Source organism: Chrysemys picta, chromosome 3, assembly GCF_011386835.1.
Source record: "Chrysemys picta bellii isolate R12L10 chromosome 3, ASM1138683v2, whole genome shotgun sequence".
Classification (NCBI taxonomy): Eukaryota; Metazoa; Chordata; order Testudines; family Emydidae; genus Chrysemys; species Chrysemys picta.
The window spans coordinates 58,973,312-58,991,436 of NC_088793.1; the positions used below are offsets into that span (position 1 = coordinate 58,973,312).

General features: G+C 43.2%; 1 protein-coding gene across 45 annotated transcripts in view; it reads left to right on the forward strand.

Annotated features, from left to right (window-relative positions):
• The window catches only part of RIMS1 (regulating synaptic membrane exocytosis 1), a 515,627-nt gene extending 506,979 nt beyond the window's left edge, over window positions 1–8,648 (forward strand). For all 45 annotated transcript variants that reach the window (XM_065587958.1, XM_065587963.1, XM_065587957.1 and 42 more), the window contains 3 exons: window positions 3,989–4,090; window positions 5,880–6,019; window positions 6,390–8,648. In XM_065587958.1, the coding sequence (XP_065444030.1) occupies window positions 3,989–4,090; window positions 5,880–6,019; window positions 6,390–6,608 (461 nt within the window). In that variant the 3' untranslated portion in view covers window positions 6,609–8,648. The remainder of the gene's footprint in view (window positions 1–3,988; window positions 4,091–5,879; window positions 6,020–6,389) is intronic.
• Window positions 8,649–18,125: the final 9,477 nt, after the last annotated feature.

Genomic DNA, 18,125 nt, shown 5'->3' on the forward strand with positions numbered 1-18,125 from the left:
ACATCTGGTCCCCCAACACCCATTCCACACTCCCTGCATGGACACTTATGGAGAGCCTGCGTAGGGCTGTTTATGACGGCTTTATGCTCTGCCTGCAGTGGAGAAATTCTTCCCCGGGCCCTTGCAGGCTGTTTATAGTACATGTGAACCACCACAGCAGTGTGTAAGGGCAGGAGCAGGGGCAAAATCCCTTTAGTCTGCATCTGAGTGATTTGGTGACATATTTTGTGGCTGTGCATTGAGGATGAAAAATAAATAACCCTTGACATCTCTACCAGCCTTATCACGCTATGCAAGTTAAAAATCACATATAGCAAGTGCTTTGGCTGAGGAGTCTTAAGCCCTCCACAGGGGGGAGAGGATAGCTCAGTGGTTTGAGCATTGGCCTGCTAAACCCAAGGTTGTGAGTTCAATCCAGGGGTCATTTAGGGAACTGGGGTAAAAATCTGTCAGGGGGTTGGACTAGATGTTCTCCTGAGGTCCTGTCCAACCCTGATATTCTAAATGTGTTTTTTTCTAAGGAACTCAGGTCCAGGAGGCTACTCAGCTACTACTGAGGAGAAGTAGGGAACCAGGAGGAAAAATGGGAGAGGGTGCTCTCTTCTTTGCAGCTCATGAGCTCTACAAAAGAAGAAGTCTTGAGCTGCTGTATAAATCCAAACTTAATTATATTTTGTAATAGAAGTTATTGGGCTATAAGCTTATTGAGCATGCAGCCTGTACAATGTTATAACCCCTCTTAAAATATATCAGATTTCCTTCTTACAGGAAACAAGAAATGTCTGGGTTCTTCTGTTGTCCATTTTAAAATCAGGGTGATTCCAGTAGTGAATCCAGGTGCTAGCTTACATTCACCTCACTTTTTGCTTAAAAGTTGTTTTCCTCCCTAAACCTCTTCCAACAGGGCTCCTGAGTGCTAACAGTTTATTTCCACCTATTGGAGCCTTTATGTCTACAGGCTCAGAGAAGATTTTGGGCTACAAAATTCACTCAATCGTTCTACCTAACGCTTTCTTTTCAAGGGCTTATACCTAGTAGATAGTCGTCTCTGCTGGTTTGAAAATGTCTGTGTTTTGGCACCCCCTGCTGACTGCCGGTAGCATAGACTGGATTTGAATATACAGGCTTACAGCATTGAAAGGTAGCCCAAGAGCACAGTTTATGGAATTTTCCTCTAAACTATTTTTAGCTCAGTACAGAGCTGTGTTTGTTGAAGCAAAGTTTTGATAGATAACAAACCAGCCCTGCTTGGCTTGTCATATCTCGAATACTAGAGCAGTCCAGGGCACTGTGCTATAATGCTATAATATTCTGTTAGTGGAACAAGTGTGCTAAGGTCTCCTTTTCGGTTACGTTTGAACAATAATACTTTTATCATTATGAATACTGCAAATTCTGTAGCTCAGGTTTATTCACTATTCTTTGCTTAGAAACATGGACCTACATGTCAGACATCAGAAGGTCAGGGTCCTGCACAGGTGGGAATTCCATTTGCTTGCACAGTTACCACAATTGCACATGTCCAATGAGGTATTTGAGTGCCCAGATAGCCAGTTACGTGACTATCTACCCATTTGCATGATCAGTCTTGGTGACTTTTTTTATGCAGCCCTGAACGTCTCATGGTTTGAAAATCAGACCCATAATTACTAAGGCCCAAATCCACAAAGGGACTTAGGTATTGCAACATTCAGTGTCACAGAGACTAACTTGTAGGTGCCTAGCTACCCAATAGAATCCCAATAGAATCCATAAACCTTGGATTAGGTGCCTCATCTCCCTCTGTACTGAATGGTGACAAATAGGTGACTCAGAATGGGATCATCAAAACCCATCACACTAAGCAGGGAGTCACCTAAGCTAGCCAATAGCAGATGCAGAGGAGAGGGGTGGGAACCCTCTCCTGGAGTCAGGCACCTAAGCCACTTCTTGCAAGAACAGCAGTGGTACATGCCTAACTGCAGTGAGACCCACCCTTCTAGTGGTGGTGAGGGAACTCACCTGGGATGTGGCAGATCCTGGATCAATTAACCCTTTGACTGAGGAGAAGGGATTTGAACATAGGTTTCCCACTCTCAGAGGAACGCCCTAACCATTGCTCTAGAGTGTCATTCTCATGCTGTCTCTGGCTCAATGCATATTTAAATATTTATATACTGTGTAATGGCCTCAACCAGAGAGATTGAGAGAGACCAGCATCAGTGTGTCTCACTCTCCAGTGGATAGGGCACCCACCTCCTCCTCCCTCCGGACCATTTGATGTGTAGTTAGCATGCTCTGAGAACGCCTAGCATATCAAGCCCCACAGCACCTCATTTGAGCCCCATTTGAGGATCCCACTTGAGCTTAGGTATCAGGTATCTGGGTACCTAGACTGATGTGCACATGTCTGATGGCAGAAACTTAGGCATCACGGGGACTTGTGAAAATGCAGGCACTGAAGGATTTTAGGCAACCCAAGAGCTAGACAGCAGCTTAGCAGAGGGTTAGAGGATTTCAGTGGCACCTAAATTTTTGGACTTAGGCACCTAAAGTGGAAGTTAGGCACCTAAGTTCTTTTGTGGAGCTGCACTTAAGTGTCTTTTTTCATTTATAGTCTTTCTTTCCAAGTCAGAGCAGCACTTGGACCCCAACTCAGCATTTTTTTTTTGTCTGCAGCTGTAGCCAGAGTTGTCATTTGCCAGAACATTCAGAACCGAAGAAGCAGCTTGGAAATTTTGTTGTCTTAATATTCTGGTAGTCTGTTCAAGATGCTGTTTAGGAAGGGAACTGTCACCCTCTTGCACTCATTAAAAAACTTTTGTAAAAAAAAAAAAAAATTGTGAGCCTCAAAGAACTTAGTCGTTGGCTAGACAGACTGCAGTCTACTTGTCTGGCTTTCTTCTTTCTGAAGGACAGACCTGCAATGTTTACAGCCACACACTTACCTTGTAAAAACAATGAGGAGTCCTTGTGGCACCTTATAGACTAACAAATTTATTTGGGCATAAGCTTTCGTGAGCTAAAACCCACTTCATCATATGCATGGAGTGAAAAATACAGTAAGCAGAATATATATCATAGCACACAAAAGGATGGGAGTTGCCTTACCAAATTGGGGGTCAGTGCTAACAAGGCCAATTCGATTAAGGTGGAAGTGGCCTATTCTCAACATTGACAAGAAGGGGTGAACACTTACCTTGTGCTCCTTCCATCTCTTTGTGTATCCACTTGGTATCTCTCCTCTTATACATGGATCAAAGGCTCTTTGAGGAAGGGACCATCAACAGGATACAAATCCCTGACTGGAGACTCAAGATGGGGGAAGTTTAGGCTTGAAATTAGACGAAGGTTTCTGACCGTCAGAGGGGTGAAATATTGGAACGGCCTTCCGAGGGAAACGGTGGGGGCGAGGGACCTATCTGGTTTTAAGATTAAGTTAGATAAGTTTATGGAGGGAATGGTTTAATGGTAAAACATATTAGCTGAGGAATACCGAGCAATGGCAGGTAAATAGTATAATGGTTAACAAGGGTCAGGCTGGAGACTCTTGCCTACATGCTCGGGGTCTTACTGATCGCCATATTTGGGGTCGGGAAGGAATTTTCCTCCAGGGTAGATTGGCTGAGGCCCTGGAGGTTTTTCGCCTTCCTCCGCAGCATGGGGCAGGGATCGCTAGCAGGAGGGTTCTCTGCCAATTGAAGTCACTAAAACACAGGATTTGGGGACTTCATCAGCAGAGTCAAGGGAAGGGTAGGGACGGTTTTGTGGCCTGCAGCATGCAGGGGGTCAGACCAGATGATCATAATGGTCCCTTCTGACCTTAAAGTCTATGAGTCTATGAGTCTATGTTACCATAGTACAATAATAATAATGATAATCAAAAGAATTGCCTGAGTGATGACAATTGACTGTGGTGAGGTCTGCATTGAGGTCTGCATCTGAGTGAGGTCTGCATCTGAGCTGACCCAGATCATGGAATAAGCTTTTTCTTCTCCTTTCCTTTCAGGTGATATTCAGATTGGAATGGTGGATAAAAAAGGCCAGTTAGAAGTAGAAGTCATTAGAGCCCGAGGCCTCACGCAAAAACCTGGCTCCAAATCTACACCAGGTGAGGAAAACTGCAAATGATGGAGGATAGGAGAATACAAAATATGCAGGAAAGTGTGGACCAGAGGTCTCCAAAGAGACCTTCTCAGCTCTTTGTAGCAGTCACTATATTTACATGTATTCATTTTCTTTTTCGATAGAGATGTGTATTTAGAAATACCTACTCTGCCCATGTTCAATTCCTCTCTCTACACACCATTTAACTTCAGGGAGTGCTGCCTTCACACGAGCAAAATCAACATTTCTGAGGCTGAAAAATCCTTGCTAGAAGGAATGTCTCCAAGGAGTGTTCAGCATGTCTAGGGAAAATGTTACATTTTTGGCTTAGAGGGATTAGATTTTTATTGGTAAATGTTGATAAATGTCAATTTCATGGTACACACACAAATCTACAAAAAATCCATCAGTAATAATCACAATTTACATGTAGGTAAAATAAGAAAAATGCTGCTTGTAACTTATTAGACTTTGCTTTCAGGATAATTATTTTGTATATTATTACATGTGATATTGACAATTTGTATTGTAATGGTTTAAAGCTTTAACTTATTGAATCTCAGTGTCTACAGTAATTAGGTAATTATCATCTGATTCCTGCCCCCATTATTTCCTGCAACTGTGAAACTTTACATTGATAACCATTGGGAAAAAATGCTTAAAACCTATCATTTTTCACAACTGTGAACATTTAAAGTGATATAAATTGAGAAAAGGGCTTAAAAATAAACTGATATTATCCATCAAAATTATTAAAATAATCAAAATCTAGTTACATTTCACCATGGACCTGGTGATGCATATGGAGTCCCTTACATTATTATTTATGTATTTGTTTATTTCCATCTACAAAAGAGAAAGAGCAGGTGAAAGGGAATTGCAAGCAAGGAAGCTGGCAAGGTGGTGGAAACTGAGTATTGTGATCTTCAGTGACACAGCGGTATTTTGAATAAGTCAGCAAGCGGTATCAGTGCCTGTGAGCTCAAACATTTGAGCTTACTGGGAATAAATTAAATTATAGTTATAATAAAAATCTCATTATTTTAAGAAGTCTTTGCTGGAAAACATTTTTGTTTTCCAGGAGAAACACTGTTTATCATAATAATTAGAATATAGTTTCAGATTAACATTTGTTGAGATGTTACTTTAAAATTATTTGAGACACAAAGTAAATGAGGAACAACTGCCTCTTTATATGAATGTTTTCAGAAATGACTGTTCCAATTTTAAACACCCAGTTCATTGAAATGTCATAGGGAATGGCATATTTTGAAATGGCTTTGAACTCCTAACACATGGAACCATCAAACTGTCTATCAGTGACAACATAGTCTTGTTAATAATATCCAGTTCATGGGACACATAAGTTAAAAAATCATACTTTAACAGATAAATATAAGACATGTGTTACTAATAATAACTTATGCAATGTTGCTGTAACCATGCTGGTCCCAGGATATTAAAGAGACAAGGTGTGTGAGGTAATATCTTTTATTGGCCCAAGCTTGTCTTCTCACCAACATAAATTGGTCCAATAAAAAATATTACCTCACTCACCTTGTCTCTCTGATATTTTTGATTAAAACCAAAAACTAGTAAATATTTAATTGACTTTTCATCATCTAAAATGTTTGCTTATTGTTGAAAATTCAACTCAGTTTGGCCAATGAAAGTAATTATGTTCACTTTTCTTTCTAGTCAGTTTCCATTCATTGTTCTTGTCCTCCACCCCAAGGGTGCAGTACTGTGAAATGCTTAAGTCCAAACATAAAATTGGTGTTCGATTTTTGCAGCTCCCTATGTCAAAGTATACCTGTTGGAAAATGGAGCCTGTGTAGCCAAGAAAAAGACGAGAATTGCACGGAAAACACTTGATCCTCTGTACCAACAGACACTGGTTTTTGATGAAAGTCCACACGGTAAAGTCCTTCAGGTCAGTAATTACTTAATCTTGGTTTAGGCCCTGATTTGGTAAAGCACTTGAGTATTTGCTTAGCTGTAAGATTCTGAGTTGTCCCAGTCACAACCCACATAAGCACTTAATTTCAGAAATATCAGTTAATATACCTGAGCGATTTGTAATATCATCAGACTCCCAAAATGTACCGATGTGGCTTTATTAGAATTTTTTCTCTATTGCTGTCTATGGCCCTAACCCTACCTGAGATTTCCCATCAGGCCCCTTCTCTTCTCCTTTGAAAAAATACTCACCCTACCCCTGCAGGTAGGGAGTTGCCACATGAATGAACATATAAGTGTATATTCTTTGGACAGTGTTAAATCTGTATTTTATGTCCTTACAGGTGATAGTTTGGGGAGACTATGGCCGAATGGATCACAAATGCTTCATGGGTGTTGCACAGATCCTTCTGGAGGAACTTGATCTGTCCAGTGTAGTAATAGGATGGTATAAATTATTTCCACCCTCATCACTAGTGGATCCAACCTTGACTCCCCTGACCCGCAGGGCTTCCCAGTCATCTCTGGAAAGTTCAACTGGGCCTCCGTGCATTAGATCATAGTGAACTTATAGCAGATGCTGTCTAATAAAAATGTTACCACCCAAGATAACAATCAGAACCAGATTCTTATATGATCAAAAGCATTGTTGGAGAGAGACAATCACTTATGTTTTGCCTGTAGTAGTTATCCAAAAATATGTCTGAATTATTTGTTAAAAGATGGCTTAAATTAACAGAACAAAATAGTATATCAAATACAGTAAGTCAATCTACTAGTGATAGTCACTGATGCTTATTACAATTTTTAAAAAGAGCGGGACCTTTAGATTAGAATAAAATGAAAAAACAATACAAAACTGGAAGCTCTCACTCTGTTAAGTGTTGTATTTTTTCACATTTTGACAGAGCCCACAAGCAGTGTTAACTTCCTGGTGTTTCAGCAGTTTTTCTGTACTTGTTACTTCCACTAGTTTTTTTGCTGTGTGATTCTGCCAGTTTTGTAAAAGTCCTCACAATGCTAACAGAGACCCTTCCTTTCGTTTTCTAAACCAAACAAAAAAGGGCTGAAGTATATCTCTGTAAGTATCCCTTCAAGTGTTCAGCAGCCAGAATTACCATACATGATGCCACTAAGGTTCTCATTGTTTCTTAGTTCTGGTTCTTCCAAGTCTTTCAGATGAAAACCCAGAACAAATGACCAATCAAGATTATTTCATTAACAACAACAACAACAACAACAACAACAAAATCACAGTGCTAGTTTTTCTTTGTAAAAAGCAAATATGTTTGCATTAAATATAATGTTTTTTATGTTTTATGATGTTTTGCATGGAAGAGTTTTGAAGAAATCTATCTACAGCTCATGCTGGGGATTGATAAAAGCAGCTTTAGTCTTAATTTTGACACTGAAAATATTACTGGTAATGCAGTTTTCTTCTTAGACTCAGAGAGGAGATATTTACGTTCACGTGTATAAATGTATATTTGACTTCCCAAAATGTTGACCAGGAATGGGGTTGAGCATATGACACTTTCAGCTGTACCCAGGCTTCTCTGATATGTGTCACTTTAGACACACATGTCTGCCCTGGATAGAGCATGGTATGAGTTGTTCAGTATTTCACTGGAAATTCCAGTTGAAATATTCTGCACTTACTAATGTTTTTATCAAATTTTAGTTTACATTTCTTTGAGATTGATGCAAGCACAAAGCTTGATTTTTTAACGCAAGATATCTTACTTTTTTGGTAAAAAAAAAAAAAAAATCAAATTTCAATCTGCATTTTATTCATTTGAGTTCTTCTTGGCCTTGAAATCCCATGTGATTTACTGTAAATGTGCTAAAAACTGCAGACTCTGCTGGTTCAATGATATGTTTTCCCTCCTTTTACAGGCCATTCAATTTTGTGAGCACACACACAAATAGGGCAGCATGACTTGGAACTGTTCAAAGCTGCATGCACGTTTTGTAAAAAGAAGCAAAAAGATTATTTAATAATGTATGTTAGTTCCACATAGGCCAGCTTGTATGTTGCATGTACTTGTACAGTTTGCTCGTAATTACTATACTGAAGTAACCAAGAAATCTAAGCCATCCATTTTTCTTATAGACATTTTGCAGGTTTTAGCCAGGCAAGGTCTGTTAGTCTGGTGCTAAATGTCTATAGATGGACTTTATTTTTTACCCTATGGAAAACGTGATGTAGTATGGACCAAATTCCTTCTAATAAATATTTTGGTGTAGATTCCTACTGTGGGGCTGTAACACATGTAGAAACTCTGTGCACACTAGGTTTTAATTCATAGACATACTGCCTGCACCAAGTGAACTATTTATTATTATTTAACATGCCGGAACTATTCTGCCCAGGGTTCCATAGGGCACAGATTGATTACTGCTCGACCTGCTGAGCAGGAAGAACTGAAGCATTGGTGCACTACTACTAGATTCTGTTCTGTCTTAGTGGCCAAAAATCAACTAATTATAATTCGGTAGTATCTTTCTATTTTGACCACTTGTCTTAACACTCCCCTGTGCTTTTAAATGAACTCCCAAATCATGTTATGTAAACATGTTTAATAAAATTTCCTTTTCATGTCCAGAGTAGTTGTTGTGTTCAGTATGTTCTAAGGTTTGGATGCGACTCTTCTCACTACCAAATTGAATGAGATGTGTAACAGAAGTGAGCAAATAAGTGGTCCATTTAACTGATGTAGAAGCATGTGTTCAGCTGTAGTCTCAAGTCTAGACCTGGGGTAAGTGGGTGCAAGTCATGTGATTTCAATGATGTTGCATTCCCTTCCATGAAGGAGAGGGCCAAATTGTGCTCTCATATATATGCAGTGCAATTGTATTGAAGACATTGGACCAAACTGAGACTTGGTGTAAGCAGATGCAACTCATTTGAGTTCAGTGAGATTACATCTGCTTATACTGGGTTGGATTTTGGTCCTGTGGAGTTGCACAGATGCTGGTCTCAGGTCTGTATTTGGTGTAAAAAATGCTATGTAGGTACAAAGGGCAAATTCTGCTCTCTTGCAATCATTTAAATCCAGAATAACGCCATTGTTATTGACACCAATACATATATTATGAATAATTATTTATGCCAGTGTAGCTGAGAGCAGAATTTGGCACTAAATGTTGTTATTAGAGAAGCAAAGATGGTGTATTGTGTTTGATTTTTAGTTCTCCTTATCCTCTAGATATCATTTAATATAATTTAGAAATACCCTAAAGACTATCACATCACTTTGTACACATACATTTATTGCCTTGTTTAAATGAATACATAACTAAGCTTCAGCAAAATGAATTATTAAAAATGATAACTCTATTCACAAAAAAAGAACTTTGTTTCTACTTCTCTGGGGGGAGAATGATCTGTGAAATACAGAGGACATTATGATATCGTAAAATCTTCTTAAGTTAGGTGAATGAATGTTTCATGACTTCCATGGCTTTGGATATTGCATCCAAAAACTAGGATCTTTTTCTTACCCATCCTCAGAAATAAATTAAACAAAATTGTTTAGTATTCTGGATCCCCTCTATAACACAGAAAAGGTATCAGCAACATTTTAAACATTTTAACCTTATTTTCAAGCACAGTGTATCTAATGAATAAGCAATACATGAATGAAGCATTAGGGAGAGAAGTGACTTTTTAACCCCACTAGATGGTAGAATCTGTGAAGACAGACAAGACAGGTGTTGCTCCCCCTCTTCTGCTGCTGTTGCCTTTTGAATTGCTCATTGTTGAGTGGTGGGATTTTAGCATCACAGATAAGTCAAAAGAACAGGAGTAGTTGTGGCACCTTAGAGACTAATACATCTATTTGAGCATAAGCTTTCGTGGGCTACAGCCCACTTCTTCGGATGCACCCACGAGATGCACCTGTAGCCCATGAAAGCTTATGCTCAAAGGTGCCACAAGTACTCCTGTTCCTTTCACGGATACAGACTAACATGGCTGCTACTCTGAAACAGATAAGTCACTCCTCGCTTCACCCACCTACTTCTTCCCAGAGAGGAGGACACAGTATCACTTTACAGATAATGTACATCATAAAAGTAAAGATACTAAAAATCATAATCACTAAAATTTAAGCATACGACCTGACATTCATTTTCCTCATGACAAGAGTTTATTCAACTTTATATTGAAATCCCTTTATAATTTACTGCCTTATTACAGAATAAAAGCTGTTAGCCTACGTGGCATAGTGCTGGGACCTTAAGAACTGCTGAAGGCAGACAGGTAGAATGGGCTGCACATTTAACAGCCTCTTCTCCTTGTAAGGCACAAAAACCTTATATTTGCATTGCCCAGCTGACTAATCAGATACAGCACCTGAATGAAAGCCTGAAAACTGAGTGCTGTATATCCAAACTAAACTAGAAGAATTTTAAATGGATAAAATCCTCAACATCTGTTCACAAATGTTATGTATATACCAGGGTTTTATTTATATCCTGAAACGTTACATTTGATTAAGACTTACATTCCATCACAACCATTTCTGTTTTTCATTAGCTCCTTTAAGTAGTAGTAGCTAACCCATCTCTGGCAAGAAGACTATAGGCCACCTTTGCCTCTGTTGTAATGGTATTGATTCAATGTGTTTAAGTCCCATAATGCAGCTGAGCTGTCCTCCAATGTTATACTAGTATAATACTTAGGATATAGATGCATTTCCTCAACTCATCCTATGGTCTATTCAGACCATCTCTGGAGGTATCCAGGAGGAAATTAAACCTCCAATAGCACTTGTCAAGAAGAAGATAATACCAACATTCTTGACAATTATGCACTGGCAATTAAAAAAAAAAGTACTGATCTGTACAGTCATATGGTCAGTGCATTTCCTTAAACAGTTACTACATGACTGACCATGAGTACTCAGGGGTATGCACGGTCTGAAATATGTTACCTGTTCTACATGGAAAATACACACCAGACAGAGTAAATATTTTCTAGGCTTTATTGCCTACATGCAGCACTGAAAAAGAATGCATAACATGCAGCATTGTGCGAACTGAGTCATAAGGGGAAAAGAGTCAACAGTACCATCCTCTGTAGACAACAACATGGTAGTTCACCCCTGCCAAATCACTGGATTACCTACAGTACAGTGTTATCTGAAAACAGTTTCAGGTATTTAAGGAACACAATATCCTTAAATGAGGCCACAAAGAATTTGAAATATAAGGGTCCTTGCCAGGGGTATCCCTTAGAAGTATTTCCCCCAGTTTGTTTCTAGAAATAAATGGAGATATCCCATCTTCTAGAACTGGAAGGGACCTTGAAAGGTCATTGAGTCCAGCCCCCTGCCTTCACTAGCAGGACCAAGTACTGATTTTGCCCCAGATCCCTAAGTGGTCCCCTCAAGGATTGAACTCACAACCCTGGGTTTAGCAGGCCAATGCTCAAACCACTGAGCTATCCCTCCCCCCTTGACAATTATGCCCTGGCAATTAAAAAAAAAAATTCTTGGCCTTGTTTGATGGGCAGATACCTCCAGGATCACGCCATTGGAATACAGTCCTGTGGTCACATATGGAAAAGGACCTATAGGATTACCAGCCACCCTGTAACATTTTGGCTGATATCTGAATTGTGGTTCACCTGAGATGAGGTATCTCAACGGTCTGACAAAGTTCTATAACCATACACCAAGAAAGCTTCTCTGTGCGTGACATACAACAAGCTGTTTCTTAATTCTTCCCTATACAACCCACCGGTCATACCTGGGGAGAGAGAAAAGATAGTCCAGTGGGTAGGGTATTAGCCTAGAATTGGGAAGAGAGGGGTTCCGTTCCCTACTCCGGAATAGACTTCCTATGTGGTCGTGGGCAAGTCATTTAGGGCCAGACCTTTAGGAGCCCAACTCCTATCTTTTCAATCTGGCCCTGTCTCTTTGTGCCGCAGTTTCCCATCTGTAAAATGGGGATAATTGTACTTCCTACCTCAGTGGCGTGGTCTGAAGATCAATACAGTAGTGATTGGGCGATCCTCGGATTCTATGGTAATGACCATGTAAGTAGGTCCATAGTAATAGAGCTTATTCCTGGGGTTTATAGCATTTCTCCAATGCCTGAGAAATATCTTATAGTGATGTGTTTAATGTGGAGGAATGCCACTAAAGTCCCGCTCCAGAAAAATAAATTTGACATCCCATGATTCGTTAGCTCTTTCTCATCAATACCTGGTGCCACCAAAGCAGTGTTTAACACTGAAAGTATAGCATTGTCATGTTTTGTGCCCTCCAGGAAGGTCAAATCAACTACAGACGTTAACACTACCCCCAGTTCCAGCTGCATGTACCAAAAAATTTTCACCACTTTACCACCAATCGGTACTGTCTGTTCTGACTTGCCTGTCTGTTCCCTTCCATTGGTGGCAAAGGGGTCTTTTCAAATGCAACAGTATGTTACAAAAAATGCTTACATGCGTTTACTAGCACCCAACCATAGAAAAGCATGGAATAAATCCATATATCACACATTTCATATAGTTACACTAGGGTCCTAGCTAAGCCCTCAGTGTTTAAAGGACTCCTGTCAGTTAATTTAGTCCAAACATTCAGTGTTCACAAAATAAAGTTTTATGGGCTTTGAAACCAGAGGGAAAATAAGAGGCACCCAAATGCTGTAATTGTTTAATCATGATTTTAAACCAATCATATGACCAAGGGTGGAAGGGCTGCCTCATAATGTTTGAATGCTTGAGGTTGGCAATACCGTAGCTGCCACTGTGCCAGAAGGTCTCTGGCCAGTGGGAGTAGATCAGGATTTAGAGTGTGTCCCAAATGCCCCAGACAAAGACAATCTTTATGGAACAATCCATTTACTTATATGTGCTTAGCTAAGTCTGTGGGACTGAAGCTTGTGCTTAAACTGAAATACATGCTTATGTACTTCCCTGACTTAAGGCTGCACTGTTGACTTGGGCCCCAGACAGGAGGTCCCAGTACCTGGAGACACAGGCATGAATCCTAAAGTGGCTCTGTGGTGTGACTGGCAGAAGGTAGACTTCTGGAAAGATGCAAGGTCTGCTGAAACTCAGTGTGAGTAGGAAGGCAGCCAGGGAGGTTAGTACTGGGACAATGATGCACCTGCTGAGTTTAGGGGGAAACAGGAGAAAACGGATAGATCATGAGTTTATTTAGCTCCCATCCTTTGATTTAGAAACCTGAAAACAAGAATAGTGGCTATTATTTGGCCAACTCCTGCAGCCCTTGCTCAGGCCAAACTCCCACTGAAAGCAATCAGCGTTTTCCTGAGAGTAAATAAAACAAAAGCCTCCCCGATTTGGCCCAATATTATTAACTTAATATTAGAAATCCAATATACAGAACAAGAAAGCAACCAGTGCCTAACTTTTAGGTGCCTAGATGACCACAGGAACAGCACTGCAACCCACAAAGCCAAGTAACATGCATAGGCTCTCTATACACTGAATGGGAAGAGACTGGGGCCTAAGAATGCGATCCACAAAAGCTGATGGGAGATGCCAATGTGCTAAGACTCACCCCTTTCTTAGAGCTAGGTGCCTAGCTCTTCTCTAGTGATCCTAATTCCTTATACCTGGAATGGCTGCACTCCAGATCAAATGTAGTGATGCCTTCATTATAACTTTGAGCCCGATGGTTAGACCACTCACCTGGGATGTGGGAGAGCCAGGTTCAAATCCCTGCTGAGAGTGAGAAAGGCTTTGAACAGGAGTTGCCTCTTTCTTGGCATGGTGCTCTTCTCCTTGAGCCGTAGTCTTCTCATTGAGCTAGTCTGATGTAGTGCACTCTCAGTCTCTCCTGGTGAAACTGTGCCACTGTGGATACATAAAGAGGGACAGGGCCAGAGAGAGAGAAATGAGTGTGTAGTACAGTGGTTAGGGCACCCACTTATGGGCCAGAAGACCCTGGGTCAAGTTCCCTTGCTCCCTTCACTCTCTCTTTATCCATTCAGCGGGAGAGATGCGTGGAACCTTATGTCAGGATACACCCTAGCTCAATGGTCATCACAATCTCCTGAGAAGTAGGAGACCCCTGTTCAAACCTTTCCTCACTGCTCTGCTAAGGAGGGGAGGATTTAAACCTCAGTCTCCCATATTCCAGGTGATACTCTAACCACTGGGCTACAAGTGATAAGGTGGGCAGCAGCACCACTACTGCCTCCTCCTCTTGCTGGATTTTGAATGGGGCCAGATCCAGTGGGTTTTTTCAGAGAGCACGGTAGGCAGCCAAACACCCTGCATTGTAAATCACTCTGGGGATTAGGCAGGAGATTCCTAGAGGGAGGCAGCAGGGTATATGCCCAGAGGCATAACCATAGGTGCCTAGGGAATTCAGGTGCCTACAGGGTTCAGCAATAGCTTTTGGATTGTAGTGGGGGATTTAAGAACCTAAAAACAGGACTTAGGTGCCTACATCTGGGTTTAGGCACCTAAGTAGCTTTGTGAATTCCAGCCCTAGTGCTTTTCAACCGAATGTAAGTGGACTGTTGTCCCCTTACTAAAACTCAGTGGGGTGTTTTGGTTGGCTAGCTCCCAGAACCAAAAGGAAGGAGAAAGGTCGATGGCAAATCAGGACCCTGAGACTGACAGTCCCCAGGAACAATGGGGAGAGGCCAATGCTCCAGGTCAGCCTGATTGACAGGGCAGGCGGGCTAATCGGGGAGTCAGGAGGCGGGGGGGTCTTGTCCTCCGTGTGAGCTGGAGTTGCCTGGGTCAGACAGAGTGGAGCCGAGCTAAGGAGAGAACAGGGGCCCGAGCTGAGCTGGGGAGCAGAACTGTGCCAGAACCGGAGGGGCCAGAGAAGAAGCCCAGGAAGCAGGTCAGTACTGGGAGCAGAATCACAGAAGCAGCACACAGAGCAGACCAGTGCTGGGAGGGGAGCTGCAGCAACGAGAGCCAGAGGGGCAGAGAAGCAGCCCAGGGAGCTGGAGGCAGAGCAGCAGCAGTGCTGAGGCAGAGTGGAGCTGGAGCTGGGGCTGGAGAAGTCCAGAGTGGTGAGCAGCTGGGGAAAGCAAGGGGGACCCTGGGCAGTGGGCCCAGCACAGGGAGACACCCCCAGCCAAGAGCCCCTGCAGGCCAGACTTGGAGGGGGAATAGTAACCCCGAGGGGGCAGGGGCGACGTTGGGAAGAAGGGTCCCGCCACCTAAAACCTGAGAGCATGTGGCCACCGCCAGAGCAAGTGTCCAACCCGCAGCATCCCTGCAGCACAGCCAGGGCCTGAGAAGGAGCCTGGGACTTGTGAGGAACAGACTGAACTTCCCTTACATTCCAGAGATGCTGGTTGTGATGTTCCTGTGCCACAGAGCAGGGTTATGTGTTTTCTTTTAACTTTTCCCATTTTTTTCCTTAATTTTTTTAATTGATTGCTGTTTAATAAATTGTATTTGCTTTGAACTGTATGTAATGATCAATGGGTCAGGGAAGCATCCAGTGCAGAGCGAGCACTCCAGAGTGGGGACACCCTAGCCCCTGCCCTAAGTGACCACAACAAGGTTGAGCCCTCCAGGAATCCTGGGCCCAGCCTTGTTGGGGTTACGAGGACTTTGCCACACATGAGAATGGAAGAGGAGACCTCAAGGGCAGGGAGGCCACTGGGTTAAGGAAGTGGGAGCGAAGACTCAGATCCTTTCGCTAGCTCATTTCACTGGGGTAGTATATAAGCCAGGAAAGTTCCCCACAATAGTGGGACCATTCCCCCACTTACACATAGACTAAGGCCTTGTCTACACTACGAGAGTAGTTCGATTTTACTTGCATCGAATTTTTGGAATCGATATTGCAAAGTTGAACGTGTGTGTCCACACTAAGGACAGTAATTCGACTTTGTGCGTCCACACTAACGGTGAAAGCGTCGACATTCGAAGCGGTGCACTGTGGTCAGCTATCCCACAGTTCCCGCAGTCCCCTCTGCCCATTGGAATTCTGGGTGTAGCCGGCAATGCCTTCTGGGTAACAAAATGTGTCGAGGGTGCTTTTGGGTAACTGTCATCATCCGTCCATCACTCCCGCCCTCCCTCCCTGAAAGCGCCGGCGGGAAATCAGTTCGCGCACTTTTCCAGTCATTGACAGCGCGGATGCCACAGCATTGCGAGCATGGAGCACGCTGCGACCATCGCTGCAGTTGTGGCCGCTCTCAACGCCTCGTAGCTTATCATACAGGTTTCCCTGAGGCAGATGCAGAAAAGTCAGGCAAGGAGGCTACGGCACCGCGGTGATGTCCTGAAGTCTGAGAGTAGCACAGACCTCTCAGAAAGCAGGGGACCCAGCGCCGAGGACATCACGGTGGCAATGGGTCATGTTGATGCCGTGGAACGGCGATTCTGGGCACGGGAAACAAGCACTGAGTGGTGGGACCGCATAGTGCTGCAGGTCTGGGATGAATCCCAGTGGCTGCGAAATTTTCGCATGCGGAAGGGAACTTTCCTGGAACTTTGTGAGTTGCTGTCCCCTGCCCTGAAGCGCAGTGACACCCGGTTGCGAGCTGCACTGAGTGTACAGAAGCGAGTGGCCATAGCCCTCTGGAAGCTTGCAACGCCAGACAGCTACCGGTCAGTCGCGAACCAGTTTGGGGTGGGCAAATCTACCGTGGGGGTTGTTGTGATGCAAGTAGCGAAGGCAATCGTTGATGTACTGCTGCCAAAGGTAGTGACCCTGGGAAACGTGGAGGCGATCATAGATGGCTTCGCAGCGATGGGATTCCCAAACTGCGGTGGGGCCATAGATGGAACTCACATCCCTATCCTGGCACCGGACCACCAGACCACCCAGTACATTAACCGAAAGGGATACTTTTCCATGGTGCTGCAAGCACTGGTGGACCACAGGGGACGTTTTACCAACATCTACGTGGGATGGCCGGGCAAGGTTCATGACGCTCGTGTTTTCAGGAACTCTGGTCTGTTTAGACGGCTGCAACAAGGTATTTACTTCCCGGACCACAAAATAACTGTTGGGGATGTGGAGATGCCTATAGTCATCCTCGGGGACCCAGCCTACCCGCTAATGCCCTGGCTCATGAAGCCCTATACTGGCGCCCTGGACACTGAAAAAGAACTCTTCAACTACCGGCTGAGCAAGTGCAGAATGGTGGTGGAGTGTGCTTTTGGCCGTCTCAAGGGGAGATGGAGAAGCTTACTGACTCGCTGTGATCTCAGCGAAACCAATATCCCCATTGTTATAGCAGCTTGCTGTGTGCTCCACAATCTCTGTGAGAGCAAGGGGGAGACCTTTATGGCGGGGTGGGAGGTTGAGGAAAATAGCCTGGCTGCTGATTATGCACAGCCAGACAGCCGGGCGATTAGAAGAGACCAGCGGGAAGCGCTGTGCATCCGGGAGGCTTTGAAAGCAAAGTTCCTGAGTGAGCAGGGTAACCTGTGACTTTAAAGTTTGTGTACAGAGAAGCTAAACCTGCCCCCGTTTCTTTACCCAGTTAATGTTGACTATCCTATCCAGTTACATACTCCCTTCACCCCCCTTCCAACACACGTTTCGAAATAAAAATAGTTCTACTTTGTTAATGCACACCGTTTTCTTTAATACTGTTTTCACGGGAATTTTTTAAAACTGGGACGCAGACTGTGGTGCGGAGCGGGTGTAGTGTAGTGACGTGAATGCAGCTTCTAAACTCAAGGATTGACAGGCTCCGCTGCGGTGGGATGGTTGTTTCAACGGAGCCTGTCACCCCTCCTGATCGGGACTGTGTGTATGGGGGGTCTATGTGACTTTGTGGCAGGGGTAGGACGGTTACAGATCCCCTGCTGTGTTGCTCTGTGATTCTGCCTAAGGACCGCCGCTTAAGATCTGTAACTGCCCTCCCCCGCCACAAAGTCACAGAGCAACCCACCCCCCACCACATAACATGAAAACAACCTCCCAGACTAACCAGGGTAACTAGTCACTGCATCACTGCACTGTGTATGTGCCCTGCTGCTGTGCCTGCCCCCGCCTATGTACCCTGCCAAAGGTGACTGTCCTGTCCAATTACCAACCCCCTTTCCCCTCCTCCTCCAAAAGAACATGATTGAAACAGTAGTTAACAGAAACATATTTTTTATTATCAAC